Consider the following 21346-nt stretch of genomic DNA (forward strand, 5'->3'; position numbering starts at 1 on the left):
ATTCCCAATGTTGATAAAAACCAAACCACATTACTACACTCCAGAGAGGTTTCTGTCAACAACTGATTAATTGGCATACCACAAGCAGCATAATATTTTAGACTTTTTTCAAAACTGTGACTATGGCGGATTTCCAATTGTAAGCAGTGATCTATGCACCAAATTGCAGAAAAAAACACCAGAATTTCTTCAAGATATTAATATGATGAGAATTTATCATGTTTATAGATACTCACATTATTGGAGATAAATTCCTAAGAAATGATGTATTATTCTTTTTATGTATCATTTCTTACTTAATAAAGTGAAACTGACAAACAACATTTCTGAAAATATTTCAATTGTATACAGTCTACTATTATACAAGTGTCTCTTATCATTATTATGACTTCTTCAGTACCCCTTTGGAACTTGTGGTCAGTGAAATCAATCAGGCAGACCACTAACCTAGTAAACATATCCAGTCAAAACCTTCACTCTTAGCGAATGGACTTTACATGTTTTTATCTTTGTTTTGGCTTGGTACAGAACCTAGACTGGCCCCCAGTCTCGGTTCGGTTCCATCTCTGGATAATGTAACAATAAATAATTACGTAATGCCCTATGAAAAAAAATGCCAACTCCCCCCCCCCTTATTTTCTTCAATGCCAAAACCCATTCCTCTTCATCCACAAATCGACGCCACTAATTACACCCACCACAGTCAACCATGCAGCAATATAGAAATAGGGCCTATACTCGTATTATAAGTGAACGCGAAAGTCCATTGAGCGCTGATTCCGTTGGGGTTGATTTTTAATGCTATGTAATCTACATTACCAGTCGTTCTCCACGGACCCGAGGGAGGGTCTATACAGAACCCTGCAGGAAGCATAATCAGATTGAACTCTAAAAAATCAAAATAAATCCAGAATATGCAATAAAATAATGAGTAAGATTAATACTCATGATTAATATTAATAGCCTTATATTAATGTGATGAAATAGAGATAAACATGATATTATTTTTACAAATTGAAAGTGAGCTATCTAACTGGCATTAACAAATAAATATATTTCAATGTTATAAATAAATAAATAAATTTCAAAGCACCACCACATAGAGGTTATTTTACCACTATAACATGTATAATATAATTTTATGTGGTATGAGAATTGATAATAAATTTATTGAAGGCACAATGTGTAGTATGAAAATAATTTCAATTGCTTAATCAAAGCTTTCTCCAACTTCAGACAAAATTGTCAAAGGCTGTCATCTTTTGTCTAGTTGTCTAGTGGCATAAAATACATATAAAACTATTTTGAATAATGGGTCGGGGGGTAATAGAATTGATAATAAATTTATTGAAGGCACAATGTGTAGTATGAAAATAATTTCAATTGTTTAATCAAAGCTTTCTCCAACTTCAAAAATCAGCTTTCTAAAACTGAGTGCCACAAGATGGGCTTTTTTTCAGCGTATGGTGCCCATTTGGAACCAGCTCCCTAGTATTATCAGATCTACAAATTCTGTTGCTTCATTTAAGCAACAAGTTTTGGAGTTTTACCAGTCCAAATTTGCTCGCACCTTGATGCAACTTCTGTTTGCACTTGGACCTCTTTTTGTAATTGTCCAAATTGCAGGCAAATGTAACTTACCTGCATTTTCTCCCTAATTTATATTTCCTTCCCTTCTTTTTTGGTTTTGGTGGGGCAGTCTTAGAGGTGCCTGGCACCTGTTCGCTCCAGCCATTCACTGGACTTTTTAAAACAAATGTTCCTTTCATAATATTGTGTAATTTTTGATGTAACTTATGTGCAATATTATATATTTTTTGTAATTCTGTGCCAGTGATAAAGTGTAATAAATAAAAATAAAACAAACAAAATTGTCAAAGGCTGTCATCTTTTACCTATAAAACTATTTTAAAATCTAAAATGATGCATCTTGAGTCTGGCTTGAGTTACAGAATAAATCCACCCTGAAGGCATCCATATTCAGTTTTCTTTGTCTCTTTTAACTGACTTCATCCAGAAATGCTTTAAACAACAGCTTCTTCTCAACTCTACCATTAAACCCAAGGCATATTTTAGTCTATACATATTGCATAGCATTTTCATGCTTTAAGTGATTAGACTTGTAAACACAGGGTGTTATTTTTCACTAAATAACCTACTATACAACCTAAATATTATATAGCATTTTGATTAAACTGTGTAGTGTCCCATCTAAATCATACCCTGGCCAAGTCTGATCTGGCCTGGTTTTAGTTGCAAAGACATCTCAAATCAGTGATTGGTTTTTGGAGCCTAAATTTCAGAAACTTTTGTTCTGACTCAACTTACAAAATCTTCCAAATCAGTTCATATTAGCTACAAAATGAAGTAAATGTTTTAATTATTCCATGGTCTGTGCTGTGCATCAAGCATTGAATACAGATGTGATAAACAATCCTTCCAAGACCTTTGACCTACTGGTCATCAGTGCATCAACCTTGCCTCTTCTACACGATTGATAATCACCAGTGGGTACCCAGACCATGGACAAATTAAAAAAATTATTACAGATGTGTCTACAATACTTTTAATCACATACACACACAAATACCCTGTTACATTATTCAGTAATCTGGTCATCTTTCTCTTGTACATCAGAATCTTTGTAGTGTTTCAGAGTACGTGCAGATGGGTCGTTAGTGTTGGACCACTTTGGCATCCAGTAGTATGGAATCCATTTGGCTTGAGCTGGGTATAATCGTTCAAATACTTGCCGGTAGTAGTAAGCTTCCTTGATCTGAGGAGTGTTGAGAGGAAATCGCTTGGGAGCATCTTCCATCATGCTGTCTGTTACCTGCAGCAAAATGTGTACAAAGTGACAAGTTTTGGAATAACTTCAGAATGAGGAATTCCTCTGATACAATTTCAAACCTCACCCTAAATGCTAATCCTGCATGACTCTTATTTTTTCTGCTTGTAATAATTAAACCCTTAACCCTTAACCATAATAATGATAAAATTGGATGCTTCACACCAAATAATTATTGGTCTCACTATGAGTTTAGAAATAATGGACTCGACTATGTCTCATCCAATATTTTAAAACACATAGCTTGACCATAAATTAAAATGGGCTCAATCAATCCAATTTTATATTAAAGCCTAGGTACAGCACCTGTTTAATAAATTCATATAAGCACACACACTACCCAGTTCATTTTTCCCTACTTGTAGTGTCCTGTAACCCACATACCTGTTGTTCAATGAATTCCTGTAGTGATTCATACCAAGACTTCTTGACTGAAGACACTCCATCACTGAAAGCTTCTTTGGGTCTCCATAAGATTTCTGATGGTATAAGTCCTGTCTTATCGAATGCTTTACGATAAGATACTTCTCTGATCCGGCCCTTAGGAGATCTCATCTCAGCTGGTATGGATAGATAATAGGATGTGAAGTAATGGTCTAAGAATGGTACACGGAGCTCCAATCTGAAAAGAACCAACAATAACAATCTTACTTAATCTCTATTTTCAACAGGCGTGGGCCCAAGTGACAGCCTCATCCCCCTCCCTACTTTAAATTTATATTTTTCTCATAACCCCAGTAAAATGATATGCCTGGGATATGTTTTCTTAATGCAATATGAATAAAAACATGGTAGCGTGGTAGACATAGTGTACTGTTCTATGGGCCACTGTGATATATAATTTGTGCTTCCAGAATCCGTATCACTGGAGCCGGTTAATGCAAAACTTGGATTGGCCTTATGGTATGGTAGAAAACACCATGTGTTATAATCAGACCATAAACCATTTAACTATCTTAAAAATTTTGCAAATAATAAGATCTAATAACTTTTCTTGGCCTCTTAGAGGTCTGACCCTGGTCTGTAAAATCTTACAGACATACCATAGAATTCCCTCTACTTGCGTGACTTGTGTACAACACAGAATCCAAGGTATGTACATTCTGCCACTCACCTAGCAGCTGTGGTCCTATCACCGTACGTGAAAATATCTTTTACTATTCTTTGGTTCACCTCAAATCGGTCGTGAGGTATGTACACATTCTGCTGGTCGCAGTATCGAATTGAGTGTGTAAAGTTGACTGCACACACCATACAGGCATGTGAACAAGGGTGTTAGTTGGCATGTTTGCAGCCAACCACAAAATTAAACATTATCATCACTTCTGAACTTGAAGTGACCCAAAGTTGGATTAATAATGAAGGTTATATGCTATCATTTGAAGAATTTGATAATACTCACCCATGTGCAGATGTTGTTCTATCTGCTCTCAACACATCATACATATAAAGATCTTTGAGTAATCTCCTAGATTCATCATCCCCATCTTCAGGAGTTGGAGCTTTGTGGAAGTAAATGTAACCCTGAGCGACTTCATCAGCACCCTCACCAGAAAATATCACCACCGAGTCAGTTTCCTTGCTGATGTAGCGTGATATAAGGTACATACCTATAATGGAGGAATGGTACAAAAGAAGCAACAATCAGTAAGAGATACTTAGTAATTATTATATCTTTTAAATGTTACAGTGCCCTCACCAGACCAGAAGTAAACAGGTCAAAAGATTCAGAGGATGCATTACAACAACTTCAGAAGCTTTTGATGAGGGATGTTCCAATATATCATTGTTTATGCTGAACCCTTGTTTAAATGATTGTGATTGAAACATCCCTTACCTTGCATTCAAACTTCCAAATATTGGTATTAATGCCGTTTCATACCTGCCTCACTTTTACACATGATTCAAACATCGAAACAATTCACCTCCAAGCATCAAATTCATCCACTTCCAACTACATAACACTTATGTCAAGAAAAAATGATTCTGTGACTTTTTTCTTCTTTTATAGAAGATTTGAAGGGTTGAGGTTTGAGTGAGATTGAGTTTGTCATCACAATAGACCTTTTCAGGACCTTAACGAATAGCACCTATCATGTGCGCCAATCAAAACATATTCAAGCAATCAATCTAATGTTTTGAATGTGTATTCAACCACACAGTGGAGTTGACACCATGTTCAATACACTGCATCAAGTAAAAACAACACGATGCATGATTGGTAGGAACAAGCATACCACACCACATGCTTTCGCCAGTGTACAATTCTTTGTGGTGGTTTTGTTACCACATGAAACATATTTTGGAACTAATTTCCAAAGATTCCGATCAGCTGCTGACAAGTTTATGGGAAAATAATTAGGATTATGGTTAGAGTTTGGGTATGCAGAAACTGGTAGGGCATTGTACAATGATGATTGCAGACATGTTTGCTTACCAACTGATGCTCTTATTGTAGTTATATCGTAGCTTTCTAAATATCTGATGACTTCTTCAACAGCAGCAATGCCTTCTTCAGCAGAGAAGGAAACCTCATGGTGTTCGCTTCCTATATGCTTGGCAACCTGGTATTATGTAAAAGAAAACAGGCATTAGACGACAGAATAAAACACACCCTGATTTACAGGCTGACAGAATTTTCAAGTATGTCCGTGGGTCAGGATTTTTATTTTGTAAATTTTTTCTGGAGGCTAAAATGACCCTAAAAATTAATATCATCAAAAGCTTGAAAAATCTGGCAAAATTTGTTGATTTGTTTTGCAAATATATTACAAAAATGTTCCGAATTGTTTTAAAAATATATTCAGTCAAAATCTGGGTTGGGTTTTTTCATTGCCTTTAAAATAGAGACTTTTTGAAAATATTATTACCACCTCTCACTACTATTTTCCTTTTTACAGCACTTTTTTAAAAGCAAGTACTATTCAAAGACATAATTTTTGTTTGCTTGTTTGTTTTAAATACATTCCTTGAAGCACAGAGATTTATAACACCAAGTCATTGTCAACAATCAACTTCAACAAGTTTGCTTTCAGTTATTACGTTTAAGTAATGTAATATCAAATTTTAAGTGACCAGATTTGTGACATTCATTTGCAGAGTTGTAATGAGTCACGACTTGTTACTTGAAGTAAAATGAAGGGCTGACTCAATATTCAGTGATTTGACTCTATTGAATTTGTGCAGTCAGTGACTCAAGTTCCACACAAGGCAAAATAACTTGACTTGACCTAAAGTATGAGTGACTCATTACAGCCCTGGTCAATTGAAATAATAAAAACTTTTGCTACACACTCACCTTTCTAGCAGCTATTACGTCAGGGCTGCCTTCCATACCAATAGCATATGTCTGCACAGCATACTTAACACCTGCTTCTCTTGCTAGCTTAACAACAAGACCAGCTACAAGACTTGAATCAAGTCCACCTGTATAGAGCAAACACAATAGCTAGCTTAACAACAAGACCAGCTACAAGACTTGAATCAAGACCACCAGTATAGAGGAAACAGTATAGCAGTCATGTGTTGGAACCCACTCATTCATAACATCATCTGAAAAAAAAAACCTGGATCGCTAACTTTACCGTTTAACACTTGCCAGACTCTTGTTATAAATGTTGTTAAGGGGGTACTACACCCCTGCCCAATTTTGTGCCTATTTTTGCATTTTTCTCTAAAATTATAGCGCATTGGTGACAAGTAAATATGTATATATAACTACTGCACTGGAAATTTTATTTCAGCACAGACAACAGTTGTGGAGTAAGGGTCGGTTCATAGTGTATATTCAAGGCTTAATATTCGCTTCAATACTTTTTGTGACGCCAAAATATATGCGGCAACTAATACACGCCGAGTTGAATCGGATTAAATATCGCGAACTGATAGCGAGATACTATTGATTTATATGAAAGGCTCGAGGTCACCTGAATATCGCTCGATTTAACGATGATTTCAAAAATCCCCAATGAAAATCAAGGAATCTGGAATGAGCGTTGTGAGCGTTTCGACAGTATTTTTGTGGGACATGAGAGCACATCAAACATATCGAATTACATTATGAATACGAAGAATGTCTTTCTGATATCAAATAATTTTCATTTTTTGAAATTCACGATATAATACAAACTTTATGACAAATTATTAAAATTTGATATTTTTCACATATGTGACTCCTCGCCACAACTGAGCCCGGATGTCGCCAATCATCATTTTTGAGATATTCAACCAAAATATTCTGCTTGAAATTAGCTTTAAAATGATGTATATCATGTCTATAGTACTTGACATTTAAGTAGTGAAAATCAATAAAACAGTCAATAAATCCTTTCTTTCCTATTGTTTATTGTTAAGTTCGATGGAGCATATCTCAATAGTGGCACTGGCGACATCCGGCTCAGTTGTGGGAGGAGTCACATATTGATATAACAGTCCTCAAGTAAATATTATAAATCTAATGATATTTTTTAAAGTGTATGTAGCTGGAGGAAAGTCGACGATCAATTGAATTTTGCCTTTCATATTGAAGATATGGATTTTTCCCCCAAAAGACCCAATTTTTTTTTTTTTTTTTTTTTAATAAATCCATATCTTTAATACGAAAGGTCAAAATGTGTCAATTGATTGTCGGCTTTTCATCCCACCTACATACACTATAAGTATAATGCGGACCTATTTTCTCAATAATTATAAAAAATGCGACATTTTTGGTGACTCAAATTTATGTAGGCTTTCCACTTTTATTTAAGCTATAATTCGCCACTCTTTCTGATTAATAAGTCCAGCCCAGCCCAAAATACCTCAAATAGTTTCTGTATTTTACCGAACTCATTAGGGTTACACAAATGGCGCATTCATTTAGTGGTGTGCCCCTTATTAGTGCGGTACAAGCGTGCACTCCATTTTTATACGATATGAAAGTAAAGGAAAATGCCTGGCAGGCAATAGCATTCCAATGCTGTAGTGATGGTAAGTAATGTTTTATGCAAATAATATGATATTTAGGCTTACAAACATAACCTAAAGAATGTTTCCATATTTTAAATCGACTGATGCAGAAAAAAGTCCAAATTCAGATTTATGCCTCCACCCCGGTTTTACATAAATAATGTTTGGCCCCAGCTCTAGGTCCCCATATCATGGCCATATGCATCTGCCCCTGGCAGACGATGTGTGAGGGTCTGGGGTGGTAAATCATTGGTTATTGATATAAAAATGCGTTTGCCATGGAGGTTCAACCATTTTTGTCATCTTTTCCGCACTAGCGAATTCTTGACGCTTTTGGCCCCAATAAACGAAGTTATTTTAAGCGGAATAAAGATGTAGGCCTAATGCGTTGTTATCAGTCAAATTCATTATTATAATTAATAATTAAGAGGGCAAAATAAGTAATATGTAGGAATGGATATATAGCGCTTTGCAATGAATATCTTCATAAACTATGCAGAACAACCAAAACCACGAGCGCTGGTATCCTATCATTGCGTGTTCTTTTAAAATAAATTCTTGTTTATTTCTATAATTTGTGAATCAGGCATTAAAACACACTTAGGCCCTAGCAATGTAGGCCTACACAAGTTCGAACGAGACTTTTTATCTTTTGACGCCAGATTTCGGTCAAATGCCATAATTGATTGCTCAATGAATCATGAAATGAGAGCAGTACTACTTTGATGATACCGATCTCAAGTGGATATCAGCCAATGAAAAAAGTATTCACCGGAAATATATTTGTGGGAGTTGAATTTTGTTGAACTCGACAGATATATATTTTGGTGGGTCACCGTGGGTGGTCTCATATATAACACTTGTGAGGGCTGTCATATTAGTCGTCGCTTCAATCATATCTTATGATATTTATTTATTTATTTATTTATTTATTTATTTATTTATTTATTTATATTTATTTATTTATTTATGAATTTATTGACTTATTTATTGACTTATTTATTTATTTTTTATTTATTTACTTATTTATCTATTGACTCATTCATTTCTTGATTTGCTTTGCAGTTGAAACCTACAAGAAGGTACCTGTTACAGGCAGGTCGTAAATGCCCCAAAAGCAAATCTTTTTGACTCCTATTCAGGTCAGGGCGTAACCAGATCTGAACCTCCGGGGGGGGGGGGGGCAAGATTGAAATATTTCCCAATTTCTGATCAAAAGAGGTGGAGTCGGTGGGGTCTTCTCCTTGAGTCCCTTCCCTGTTCTCTTCTCCTTCCCCTTTCTTCCCTCTTTTTCTTTTCTTCTTTCCCCTTTCTTTCCTCTTTCTTTCCTTTTTCTCTTCTCCTTCCTTTTCTCTTCTTTCCCTTTCTCTTCCCTCTTTTTCTCCCTTTCCCCTTTCCCTTTCCCAATTTTTTACTCTCCTTCCAGGTTTTTTGTGTCCGGGGGCAGCTTGCATCCCCGGCCCCCACTGGTTACGCCACTGCTCCTATTTAGACCCATTTATACAGACATTAAATCATGACAATAGTTCAATGGAGTTTACCTATTATGATTTTATTAACTTCGTTAAAGAAATTCTCTAAATTTTGCTTACCTTGGTCAACGGGCAATACTTGTTAACAGTCGGGCAACGCTGTAAATTGTAGAAATATATCTTTCTCCGGTTCATAGTTTTATATTCAAGCCGCATATATTTTGATGCCCAAAACGTATTCGAAGCCGAATATTCGGCTTCGAATATTCACTTTGAACCAGCCTTAAGAGTCAAAAATGAGGGAAAACCAATATTTGATCAATAAATCAATAACTGCTTGCCTTGAGTTGCTGAATTTTCAATGCAGTAGTTGTAGTCCTTGCCCCTATAATATACATATATCTTACTTGTCACCAATGCGCTATAATTTTTGAGAAAAATGCAAAAATAGGCACAAAATTGGCCCCCTTAAGTTGACACTTAAACTGTATAATCAAATGCTTCTTTACTGTTTTTGTTAGGAGAAGTCCGATGTTGCAAACCTACCTGACAACATGCAGCCTATTTGTCTGTGTGTCATTAAACGCTTCTTTACCGCCTCTGTAAGAAGAAGCCGGATGTTGGCATACACATCTTCACCTGTAGTAAAAAAAGACAAGTCAATTCAAAGAATATTATTACCGCATTTACCATGACAAGTAGTTAATGACAATTCCAAATAACAGGACATGAAAAGTTGGAAAGTCCTTTCATTTGGGGAGGAGGGGTCAACAAGTCAGAGTATGTGACAATTCCATGACCATTCAAAGAGTTTCCAAGATTACTGACTGTACAGTAAGATGTGTTTTGTATACATTATTTAAAATGGTGCGTACATGTGCACATCTTTCAGCTTTCTAACACATAGCTAGGGGATGATTTTTGTCATCTTCAGCCATAGACCTTCACTAAGTCTGTATTAAGGAATAACCTAAATGTTCAATGACATCCTTTGTTAGGGAAGGAGGGGAGTCAGCAAGTCAGATTACCTTTGTAAAAACAGCTAAAACAGCTAAAAGTTGATTTTTTTTTAAAGAAGGGGTCACACTTTCATTTATATGATGCCATCAAACCTTTGGTTTAATGTTCTCTTACTGGAAGTTAATGGGGATTTGCCATTTGGTCTAATACCATTTGGTCTAATATCCAGTTCGTCTACATCCATTTCGTCTAAACCCATTAGGTCTATAACCACTACGTCCACTAATCATTTGGTCCTTTAACCATTTGGTCTAATAACCATTTGGTCCGATAACCATTTAGTCTAATAATCAATAAGTCTAAAACCATTTAGTCTAACAACCATTTAGTCTAATACCCATTTGGTCTATAACCAATAGGTCTAATAGCCATTTGGTCTAATACCCATTTGGTCTACAAACCATTTAGTCTTACAAGCATTTAGTTTAATAATAAATAGACGAAATGGTATTAGACTAACCGGTTATTAGACCATACGAGTATTAGACCTAACGGTTATTAGACCAAACGGTTATTAGACCAAATGGTTATTTAAGAAATATTAGACCAAATGGTTATTAGACTATATGGTTAGTAGACATACTGGTTATTAGACCAAACAATATTAGACTAAATGGCCATTAGACTATATGATTATTAGACTAAGTGGCAATTAGCCTTTCTGGTAATAGACCAATTGAATATAGACTAAACAGGAATTAGACGAAATGGTATTAGACCAACTGGCAATAGACCAAGTTAATTTATTGAATTTTAAGTAATACGTTTTTGCTATTTATTTTTTGGGTCAAATTAAATGCTGATTAATTGAATGTTACAATTTGTGTGTGATATGTTATGTCATGCTTGCTTAATGTTGGGAGTTCCTGCCTTTTCTTTCAGGTGCAGAGATGCTGATGATCACACTACATCAATAGGTCCAACAGAGGAAACATCAATACTGACAGACTCACCACCATCAGTCATAGCAGACCTGTTCCCACTAAATGACAGTTGCAAATCTTTATTTTCTAGTTATGGCCAGATTAATAATCTTTGCATCATAAACTTAACTTGTCATCCCTCACTTGGTGTTCAAAAGTCAATATTTCAAATAAAAATTCTTTTGTTTTCTATTGTCTTCTGGCAAGTACCAGGAACCATATTTCCTTTTCTTACCTGGCAACTTTCCACTCATTTTGTGAAAACAGCCTCACATCACATACTGTGTCAAAACATGCATAATACCCATTCATTCATTTGTTGGATAAAATGATATTTGATTGACAGGTGACTTTCAGTTGGCTATTCCAATTGAAATCAATACACCCCCTATGAGTGACTAAATTTGAAATCCACACCCCTTGTGTGAGAGATGAAGGTTGTGTCTTTCATAGGGGTGTATGGATTTTAACCGCAATAGCCCAAATACCTTCAGGATGAACATTGTCTACTATGTTGCTCCACTTTGGCACTTGTTCAAAAGAGTGGAATTGACGTTGTTCTGCCAGTGTCACTTTACCACTCATGGCTACATCATATTCTTCATAATATCCGGGTGGAAATGGTTCAATCTCAACCTCATGATCTCCATTGCCATGTGCCAAGCCCATCAAACCTTCAAGAATAGAAAACATTGATATAAAAGTCACAACTACCAGGAGCCATTTGACATCGATAAGTGGGTGTCATCCATGAACATACATGTCGACTTTTAAAGCACCCTAAACATGTACAAGCATTGATCTGAAAATGTTTTACTAAAACAAGTATATGGGAAGTGTCATTTCATATACCCTAAATAAGTATTGGCATTATCTTGCTCCCTAAGCTTAAAAAAAATGCTTAAACTCACATAAGGACAGAAAATTAACCTCATTTCATACAACTTTTTTCTCAACAACTGTTTATAAGTGTGATTTATTGAGCGAGGACCTCTGTTCTTCAATTTGCTTCTTTTAAATACCTATTCACATTACTGTCACACATAGGCCTACATATTAAAACTACCCATTTTACAAGAATCTTTGTATATATCAATAACCAGTACCCCCAGAATTGTGACTGACCTTGAGGCATCACCTTCAATTCAAGAATTTTATAAAAAACAAACAAAGAACATCTGGATACCTTTTGCTTCTGAGCATACAGCAAGGAAGCCATCATCCTTGAGCAAACGGAATGCAGGTCTCACACCATATGTGTCTCTTCCTACGAATACCTGCAAATATCCAACAATCATTGTAAGTTTCAAAGGCATCAGTTATTTAATGAGCATACAGCAAGGAAGCCATCATCCTTGAACTACCTTGTTATTGTGCTGGCAAGTATTGTGGTAAAGTTAATTCACTCTTAAATTAGGGGGGCAGAGTGCCCCCTGACAAAAAATGAAAGAAAAGTGCCCTCTGACAAAAAATGAAAAGAGAAAATCAGGAGGGCAAAGGAAAAGAAAAAGGGCAAAATTCAGGGCCAAAATAGTGTAAAATACACAAATTTTCAAGGCTTACGCCACATTACATTGTAAATAATAAAGCCCTTTTAGCGGGATAATGGGCGAAAATAGTGTAAAATACCATTTTTTTTTCAAGGCTACGCATGCACATCATCCCAATAAGGCCCTTTTCGGGAAGCTCAAGACATACAGTCTCTATGTATTGTATGATGCAACTGCAATTTTTTTCTTCTTTTCCCCCAAAATTATATTTTTCCCCCCCTGACCAAGAAAGCTGGCTACGCCCCTGGCTGGAAATCCCTAGTTGATTAATTGCACTCAATTTTCAAATCAAATCATGAACATGCTCATGGTCAAATAAAAAAATAAGATACTGTATTATTACAGAGGAACTTTGTTAACACATAGGGCCTTGTAGTTTGTGTTGACAGGATTTTGTGTTATTAGATGTACAAAGGGACATGTTTGGGACTTTGGAAGTTTGTGTTAACAGATTTTATGTTAATGAGTTTCCACTGTGTTGTGATGTGTGTAAAAATAAAAAATAAAAAATAATAGAATAGAATAGAATAGAATTTAAAAATATGAAATGAAATGAAATGAATACTTGAATGTATGAATGAATATGTTGTAAAAAAATTAAAATACATTCACCAAATATAAATACTATATATAATATATGAATAAACAAATATATACTATAAGATATAGATATTCATTCAGCCCATGTTCACTGTACCACTCATAACCTGTATTGCCTGTGCCTAATGCCTAAAAGAAAAATTTGTTTGATTGGCATAACATAAAAAAATAAATAAATAGGTAGATAAGGAGGGATTTTTTTTTTACTTTTAAAGCTGTAAATTGCATTTGATGTTAAAAGGCCTTTTTTCATCTGGTTTTTTTTTTCAAATTTTTTTTTTTTTTATTTACTTTAAAAAAATTATTTGTCTATTTTTTTTTGCATGCTTATGTTGGGGTTGGTTTTTTTGAGGGTCGGGTTGGTTTTTGAGTAGGTCCGGTTACCCAAATCAAACAATTTTCTTTTTTAGGCCTTATGCATACCTTTCTTGCATCAGTGTCTAAGAGACAGAAAGCAAAGACTCCATCCAACATGGCTGCTGCTTGTTCTATGCCAAATCTGTTGTATAGATGAATAATAGCCTCACCATCACATTCTGTCTGGTATTCAAAGCCATACTCTTCTTGGACCTGTATATTGAAACAATACATTATGGTTACTGAAGGAAACATAAAAGCATATAAAAGACATAAAGCCACACACTAAAAAATTCATTTTGAGTCTGCCTCCCTCCTCACTTTCTGGGATCAGTCCAGGTTTTTTTTTCAATTTTCAAATGCTGACAAATAAGTTTATTAGTCAGCATGAAGTGTTTTTGTGGAACTCTAAGGGGTAAAACCCTTATAATCTTATATAAAAAGGGCCTCATCATTTTCCTGAAAGATGCTGAAAACTGCTCGCAATGTCAATTTCATGTGAAAACCGCTGTATTTGGTCTCTCCTCACTTTCAAAAAAGGCAGGGATGTGAACCACATTTATAATTTTAGTGTGGTCTATGTTTAAAAATAGGTTTTCGCAGCAATTAAATTTCCCAGTGAGAAAAATCTTGTTGCGTCAGATAGCTCAGACATTTGTAAGTTTATCGAATATCCTTCATTTATAGCAATTTACAGCAATGTGTACCCCCTAAAGAGTTTTTTTTTCTTGTTTGTTTGCATTAAGAATTGTCATTCATCCGAACCTAATGCAGTAGTGATCACATTTTAGAAGCTCAATTTTAGGGAACATTTCGGGAATCTTGTATGAGAAAAAAAAGCAGTTTTGTTAAATATTTATCGGTTTCTTGATGCTGGAGGGTTATTTTAGCTACTTTCATTATTTCTCAACTTTATGCCACCCACTATCCCACCAGATTGAAGCTACTCTAGAGTTCAAAACTCAAGGTTTTTCAAGCTGAAGTTGCCATTGATGCGGCTTTGATCCCTGATCATTTTTCTATTATAAACAGCCTAATTACAGATGTGGTTGATGTCACTTTTATAAAATGTGTGAATTTCAAATGGAGTCGCCCATTCAGATAGTCCCATTTGAAATTCAAACTCCCTGTGTGGGAGATTAAGGACAAGTCTTAGGGGGTGGGTGGATGGATTTCAGCTGGATTTACCTTTTTGTAGTTGTAGATTTCTCCATTGTATTCCATCCATATATGAGGCATAGACCTGACTCTCATAGGTTGCATACCATGGATGTCATCAAGGATGACTAAACGATGGAACGCAAAACAGCAGTTGCGAAAATGGTTGATGTTCTCAATACGGAAAGCATCAGGTCCTCGATGAGCTATACTCAATGCGCACCCACACTGCTTGGCAACATCCTCATCACCTCCAAATATTGCCCAAATTCCACACATTGTCTTTACTTTGACTGAAAAGAATAATATTATATTACACCAGGATTACACATAATAAAAGCTGGGTATATAGTATTTATAATATGCATACATTTGGATAGTGTCCGAGTTTTTTAATGTTGATTGCTTGCTTTATAGAACTAAATGCGAGGTATTCAGTACCTACTCAGATGAGATACTTAGGGATTCAATCATGTTTCACCGTTGTTCATCACCGATTAACAACGATGCGTCAGCGTCGTCTGAGTGGTTTATTTCGCTTCTGCCCGAGCGCAGTAAACCACGCAGACGCGCCGGACGCGAGTTGTTAATCGGTGATGAACAACGGTGAAACATGATTGAATACCTTTCAACAACGAAACAAGCTAATATTAAAGATGTCTAATTCACATGATTATTTCATTCGGAATGTCCGTTTGTTATTACCACTTAACCTAATTACAAAAAGATCGCGGTATTTCTCTGTTGATATCAGCAATAAAACTAAAGGATAAAGCGGTAATATTTAGCTGCTACCGCCAAGAGTTCATAATGTTCCAGGCATGACAAATTTTTACGCGCTTATGCGTAACACGTAACCTTGCGTTCGCATATAGGCCTGCGCTACTGAACTGTGGCTACTGAACGGCTGTACAAAGGTACATGTATAGGAAGAGTTGCTGAAATACAGTTTCATTCATGCAAGGTTGATTTTAAAATTCAAGTTCTGTAAAAACGGGAATGCATATTAAATATCTCACAATTTACCATAAAATGCGTAATTGTTCCATCTTAAATATGTTGTGCCTCGAACAAATTGAGCGCATGCTGGTCACCATATTTGGATTGCTCGCTACCATATTTAGTATCTGCTTACCAGACAGTAGGCCTATATAAATACGCAATAAGGATCTGCGCGATCCGCGAATAGGGTTTCAAAACACACATTTTACTTAGGGTATTTTTTTTTTAAATTACCAATTAGTGGTGACATATTTACCAAGTTATTCGGCACAAGAGCGATTTTACACACCAGATTAAAAATTTGGAGCCAACTTCAACAGCGCCTTGAATAGCCGCTCATCATCACTGAATGACACTTATACTGACATGCGCAATGTCTATCCTTGTTTATAGGGGCAAATTTCAAGCCAATTCCTCACTTAGGGTGTTTTTTAATGTATCTCCTTGTTTAGGGGATATTTCAAACCAATTCATCGCTTAGGGTGTTTTTATTTGAATATAATCCTCATTTAGGTTAGTTTAGCAAAACTTTGACATCCTCGCTTTTAGGGTCGATTTTGAAAGTCAATTCACACGGATGCTTACAACTTTTATACATGTGTTCCCCCCCCCCAGAACAGCGGCGGCACATACACAGCACTTCTTAGAACGCCTGGTCAGAGCCGCGAGTTTCAATTATTGGAACTAGCGAAAACGTCACAAGCTGAGCCCTTAACAGAATAAATAACATGATACATCCGTTGCAAAAAATGTCAATGATGATCGACCGATCGTTTTTCAGTCGGTCATATTAATATTTTGCAACATTTAAAATGAAAACAATTAACACCGGAGACTCCTCATGGCTGACAACTTGAGAACAAGTCCTCAGACATGTCAAACGTTCGAAATTTGTAGTTACTACACCTTTTTAAAAGGGCATTTTGTTTGTGATCCACAGCATCCCCACTTTTCTCAAAAAAAGGTGAGATTTTTATATTGATCACTGGAAACCTATAATTGGCAAGTTAATTTCCATGAAAAGAGCTTCAATATCTGTATCATAGATCAGTATTTTGCTTATATGGAATATTATCTTTTATGTAATATAATACTCCACCATGAGATTCATCATTTTCATTTTGCCTGTCAAGCCTACATACACTACTATAGCCATTTATCTTAATCTCTGAATCATCAATATCCTTTGTAAGCCAAGTTTCTGTTAAACAAAGCACATCAATACCATTATCATGTAAAAGGAGATTGACATAATCTACTTTATGGATGAGACTTCTGATGTTTAGATGAGCTATTTTTAATCCCTTTTGCAATTTACAGTTTAAATTTTAAGGGCGAGATGGCCGAGTGGTTAAGGCATTGCGCTGCCGGCCGGGAGATACGATCGACGAGGGTTCGAGCCTTGGGCTTGCCTTAGGTGAAAATTCTCTTCCCTCCCAAAAAGTTCCTATATGGTCAGGAATCCTTCAATTCAGTTCAGAAATTTAATCTCAGAATTTAATTGAAGAATTTCTTCTCGCCCCCATACACTGCTTATCACGTGCAGATATAGGTAGTGTATGTGCTTCGTCTGTGGTTCGGAAGTCACGTAAAGCCGTTGGTCCCGTGTACAGGAGGGCTCTCGATCATCCCTGTGCACGTAAAAGTGTCAGAGCTATTCGGAAGAGTAGGGGATCACCCACGGTTCTGGTATCTGTACCCCCTTCCCCTAGGTTCCAGGGCAGTAGTAGTTGTCTGTACAGTGATAGTAATAGATTAGTTGTGTTTGTGAAATGGTGATATAGATTATACATGTAAAAATCAAATTGAAAATTACACTGCCGTTGCAGTGACGCGTGAATTGTCGAAATACACTGCCGTTGCAGTGGTGCGCCTGAAAAATAGGCGGGATTTCCTTGAATTATTATTATTATTATTATTATTATAAAGCCATCACTGAAAGGAAGCTTATCATCACAGGTCTTAGAGAAACAACATTTGCAAAACCAAGTTTTAGATTTATCAACATCAGAAATATCAATACAATTAACATGGAAATCAAGACTACATTTGTTACAAGTTACAAAAATATCAAATTTGATTATTTTGTTTAAGCAATTACCACACATAGAATTACAATTATTATCTTTGCATATTGTCACATTTTTCAAGTGTTCAAGCTGCTGGCTTCTTGATGGCAAACGAAATGATAAGTCTGGTCTAGATTAGATGGTGGAGAGTAAGGTTGAAGACAAGTCCTCTCCCGATGGTGGTCACAAATCAAAGACACTGGGATCTCCCCTGATTTTTCAGACCAGGGTGTGTCAGGCCATCTCCTGATCAACTTTTGGCCAATCACGATAGGGTAAAGATCCCAGGGCCTAATTGCCACTAACGTTAGTTTCATAATCCCAATTAACATAATTTTGGGATTATACATTTTGATCCCTTCACAATAAGGAGGAGAGAGAAAATCTCAGAATTGGTGATATTATTGGATTACCTTTTATGGTTTGATCAAAATGATACCTGAATAATAATAGAGGAGGGGATGAAGATGCCGATAATTCCCCGGCGATAATTGAGATTAATGGCTTGATTATGATAATATATTTTGTGGGGTAAACAGAATGATTATCTCCCAGGTCTCTCTTTTCCAGATATTTCCTTATTAATTGTTGGTTAATATTAATTACCCTATTTAGACAATGTTTTCTCTACCCGTCCATTCTGATCTCCTACATACATTAATTATGCATCTTTAAATTAGGAAGGACAGGTTTACATTTTGTTTCTTCATGTTCATTATTTTTCTAAATAATATTTCTTTAGTTATAAATTCATCTTTACTTCCTTAAAATAGCCAAATATTATAGAGCACAAAATGTATCTGTGTATTAGAATGCATGCTAGTCATGGTAGGAAAATATGAAAATCTCTTATTTGACTAGAAAAACCAGAGAAGATGTAAGGAAGAGGAGGTTGATCCAGCTATCCTCAAACAAAATATGTGTGAGACCGCTCATTCAAAGCAAATGATGATCAAATCACCCTATTTAGCCGCTTAACAATAGAATACTACAATGGGGTTTGAACCCGGAACGTGCGTGATACGTGCAACTACTTTCAGGGATAGGTCAGTGATTGCATGTCATCCTACCATGCATACCATACATGCAGGCCCATGTCATCCAGTCAGATTTCAGATAAAATATGACTGAAGTTCCATGACAAATTACAATTTTCGTCGCTTGTTGTCACTTTCAGCCTCTGTCATTTGTGATAGAGAATGTTGTCAATTATCAGAATATCTTTATTGGGTTTACAGGAAATGACCGGAAAATACATAAAACTTGAAAATAGAAATGATCAACAATCATCACTTCTCTAAAAAATCCTAAAAATTTCTTCTTTAGAAATGTATAATATTAACAAAAAAAGGCGGATTTTGGGGGAAATTTGACAACACTCGATTTCTTTCTTGTAATATCCACATGTGATATCCCATCCAAGCAGGAGGTCCTTAATACACACGTTTCATACTTTTCAACAAACTCTCTATAGAAACATTCGAAATATTTCCAATTCTGGAGTGAAAATCGGTCGACCGTGAGCGGTCTCACACATCACATCAAAGGCTACTGCAAGTGGATGTCTAACTACTTGAGAATAAAGGACTATGAATAGGTGCAATCGGATTACCTACCGGATTATCTCAAGTATATAATTCGTTAACCCTCCTCTTCCTGGAAAAACCTCTTTTCAAAATAGCCAGCCAATGTCTTGATACAATTATCTTGCCACAAAAGGAGATTTCTAACTTCTGAATCACTTACAATAGAAAGACCTTGGGCTACTCCTAATACTTTCTGGGTGGAACAATGCACCTTGGGTGTATTAAGTGGCAACACTATTCTGTTTTACTGGTGCTTCACTATGCATGACTGCTTAAACTTAAGGACAATTCCTTAGATAATACACCTAATTTTGGGTGCTTAATACTCCCAATTTACTCCTACTTACCTATGTGGCAGTAACCACACCTATCTATATAAATAGCATCTTTTTATGTTTCATATTACCATGGAAGAAAAAGATCTCTTATCTCTTTCTTCCATGATATTACTTTGCTTTCACTATAATGGAAACTCACAATTTGATATTGGCCCAAAATATCTATATCAACTGGTTGTTAAAATCCAATCTTATAAAAAGTAACTTTGCATAGTTATTGGGTATCTTAAATATTAGGCCTGTGTAATAATACTCTATCGAGAGTCTAGTATGTTATAAGGCCTGCATGTTCATGTTCATATGTTCTACTAGTCTCCTGATTAACATGAAATTACTTACAGAAGTTAATAATATTAACATCATTTGAAGCATGTCCTAAATTTGTTAACTCATGTACTGATATATTATTTCTTTTAACTTAATTTTAAATTTAACTTCCAACTTAAGTTAAAATGTAGCAAACATAAACTTCTAAACACTTTGAAATAGATATATCAGTACTGACATACTATGTTTCCAAATTTACCATATCAATAGTTCAAAGTCATCTTTCAGAATATCCTTATCCATTTTAATGATAAGAATCACATTTAAACCACTTTAATTAAAATAATCAAATAATTTGCACATACCTGTAATGCAAGGACGAAATGTAATCAGTGATGGCATTCAGTAGAGTGATGACATCCCAATTTCAGCATCTTCACAACTCACTGGACTGTACCAAAATTTGTGAGGGGTGGCTGATTTTCCACAAAACATTTGACATACAGATTTTAGCCTGCATAAATTTCACGGGCCTTACACATGTCTTTTCATCACAACATTTTCAGAAATTCGCTGGAAAAGTGATTACATCATCAGCTTGGATAAAGACAGCCATGCATACAATTTGAAGTGTTTTGGTTTAAGCACCTCTCAAGGACAGTCCCCTGTTTACCATGTTCACACAGCATGACCAATTGGATTTTTGGAAACCAACCAGTTGGTAAAAAGAATATTACAATTTCTGACAAAACTTCACATTTTTATGGCATGAAAGCAGGATATTATGATTTATTTTACTAATTACTATAACTGGACAAGTTTTTAGCTCTTAAAACTGTCTAGTTTTCGAGATAATGCCAGGTGGATGTAAACTTCCGGGGGCTCTCACATGTTAAGGTGGTACGGTATGTGCGGCAGTCAAGGGTCCCTTTTTCAGGCTCTCCGGCAGTTCCTTAAGCCCCACATTTGGATCTGCTCCAGTTCTTTGAGCCTCAAACTCTGACAATTGTAGCTCTTTAAGTTCAAATTTGGAAATAATTTAGAAATTTTTAGCTCAACAGCCTATAATTTGGCCCTAATTTCAGTTCTTCAAGCCCCTATTTTGCTCGAAAATCAGTTCTTAGTTCCCAAAGTTCGGCGCTCCGCCCCGCTCACCCCTACTAAAATTTAAGTTTTTTAAATTTTTTTTTTGCTCGCCTCTGACGTAAC

The 21346-nt window shown here is 35.8% G+C and overlaps 1 protein-coding gene across 1 annotated transcript; it reads right to left on the bottom strand.

The window, feature by feature from the left end:
* Nucleotides 1-1673: 1673 nt before the first annotated feature.
* On the bottom strand, nt 1674-20890 carry LOC140149211 (asparagine synthetase [glutamine-hydrolyzing]-like). The gene is made up of 11 exons (XM_072171428.1): nt 20503-20890; nt 14906-15168; nt 13784-13930; nt 12397-12487; nt 11699-11884; nt 9814-9906; nt 6147-6274; nt 5286-5412; nt 4251-4458; nt 3233-3470; nt 1674-2833 (listed from the first exon to the last, which is right to left on the bottom strand). Exons 1-11 carry the CDS (start codon nt 20537-20539, stop codon nt 2600-2602), a joined length of 1752 nt encoding a protein of 583 aa, XP_072027529.1. The 5' UTR covers nt 20540-20890; the 3' UTR covers nt 1674-2599.
* Nucleotides 20891-21346: the final 456 nt, after the last annotated feature.

This window comes from Amphiura filiformis, chromosome 3, assembly GCF_039555335.1.
Source record: "Amphiura filiformis chromosome 3, Afil_fr2py, whole genome shotgun sequence".
In the NCBI taxonomy this organism is placed as follows: Eukaryota; Metazoa; Echinodermata; class Ophiuroidea; order Amphilepidida; family Amphiuridae; genus Amphiura; species Amphiura filiformis.